The sequence below is a fragment of the Merops nubicus genome, unplaced genomic scaffold (genome assembly GCF_000691845.1).
Source record: "Merops nubicus isolate BGI_N331 unplaced genomic scaffold, ASM69184v1 scaffold29744, whole genome shotgun sequence".
NCBI lineage: Eukaryota > Metazoa > Chordata > Aves > Coraciiformes > Meropidae > Merops > Merops nubicus.
The window spans coordinates 16,915-17,959 of NW_008602734.1; the positions used below are offsets into that span (position 1 = coordinate 16,915).

Genomic DNA, 1,045 nt, shown 5'->3' on the forward strand with positions numbered 1-1,045 from the left:
GGATGGATGGATGGATGGATGGATGGATGGATGGATGGATGGATGGATGGACAGACAAACAGAGTCATGCTGAGAAGTGCAAAAAGGCATCTGGGGCCATCCCCCACCATGGGGTCCTTCAGGACTAAATTCCTTGGATTTAGGGTCATCCCAATGCCAGTGTGTCCAGAGAGTCTCTGGCTGGGTGCAGGGGTTGGCTGGATGTAGAGCATGGTGTTGGGGTGTTTTGCTGGAGCAGAGGCTTCTTCAGGGAGTCGATGCACACCTACCTGGCTGAGTAGTTCATCCTGTGCCCCACTGTTCCCTGCCCTACCCCACTGAGACACCTCCAATTAAAATGGATGGCTTTTCCTTCAGGACTGAACAAGTTGGAAAGGTCAGGGCTAACCAGCACATGGACCTAACAGCCAAACAGTCCCAGGCCACTCCACAGGCTGCCTCATGCAGGCAAGGGCAGCTGGGCTGGGGGAGGCACCAAGGGTGATGGGTGAAGCTGGAGTCTCCATGGGTGCTGATCCTACATCCTCAGCCTGGGTGGAGGGTGCCAGGTGAGTGGAGCCCCCAAACCTTGGCTTGCCCTAACACCTTGCTTTTGCTCCCCAGGCGTCCTGTTCGCCCGCCGGCCCCCGGCCCCCGCAGCCACCAGTGGAGGAAGCACCCAGACCCGGCCGAACCCTATGCCTGCCCCAAACCCATTGCTTCAAGCCCCCTCACACAACCACACTCCCACCACCACCTCGCCATAAAGATGTCTCTCCAGCCCCAAAAGCCGCTGGGGGTCCCCAGGGCCTGGGGGCTGAGCTGTGAGATGCAGCTGGGCCACCAAGGTGGGATGGGCAACCCAAAGGTGTCTCTTGCTGCAATACTGATCTGTGTCCATTCAAGGCTGTGAGCACCCACATGAACCTTTTTGTCCCTTACACATAGGCCCCCACCCCCACGCATGGCCTCCCTTCTTTCCCAGGTGCTGCCCCAAGGTGACACCCCCATACAGCTCCTGCCTGCCCTGCTGCCTGAGACACCCCCAGGCCCTGCCTGATCCATC

The 1,045-nt window shown here is 59.0% G+C and overlaps 1 protein-coding gene across 1 annotated transcript in view; it reads left to right on the forward strand.

The window, feature by feature from the left end:
• LOC103771173 (AT-rich interactive domain-containing protein 3A-like) overlaps positions 1 to 746 on the forward strand; it is a gene marked incomplete at its 5' end in the record, with an annotated part of 6,129 nt that extends 5,383 nt beyond the window's left edge. Inside the window, one exon of the mRNA XM_008938463.1 lies at positions 604 to 746. Coding sequence (XP_008936711.1) covers positions 604 to 746 — 143 coding nt within the window. The remainder of the gene's footprint in view (positions 1 to 603) is intronic.
• Between the last annotated feature and the right edge of the window lie 299 nt (positions 747 to 1,045).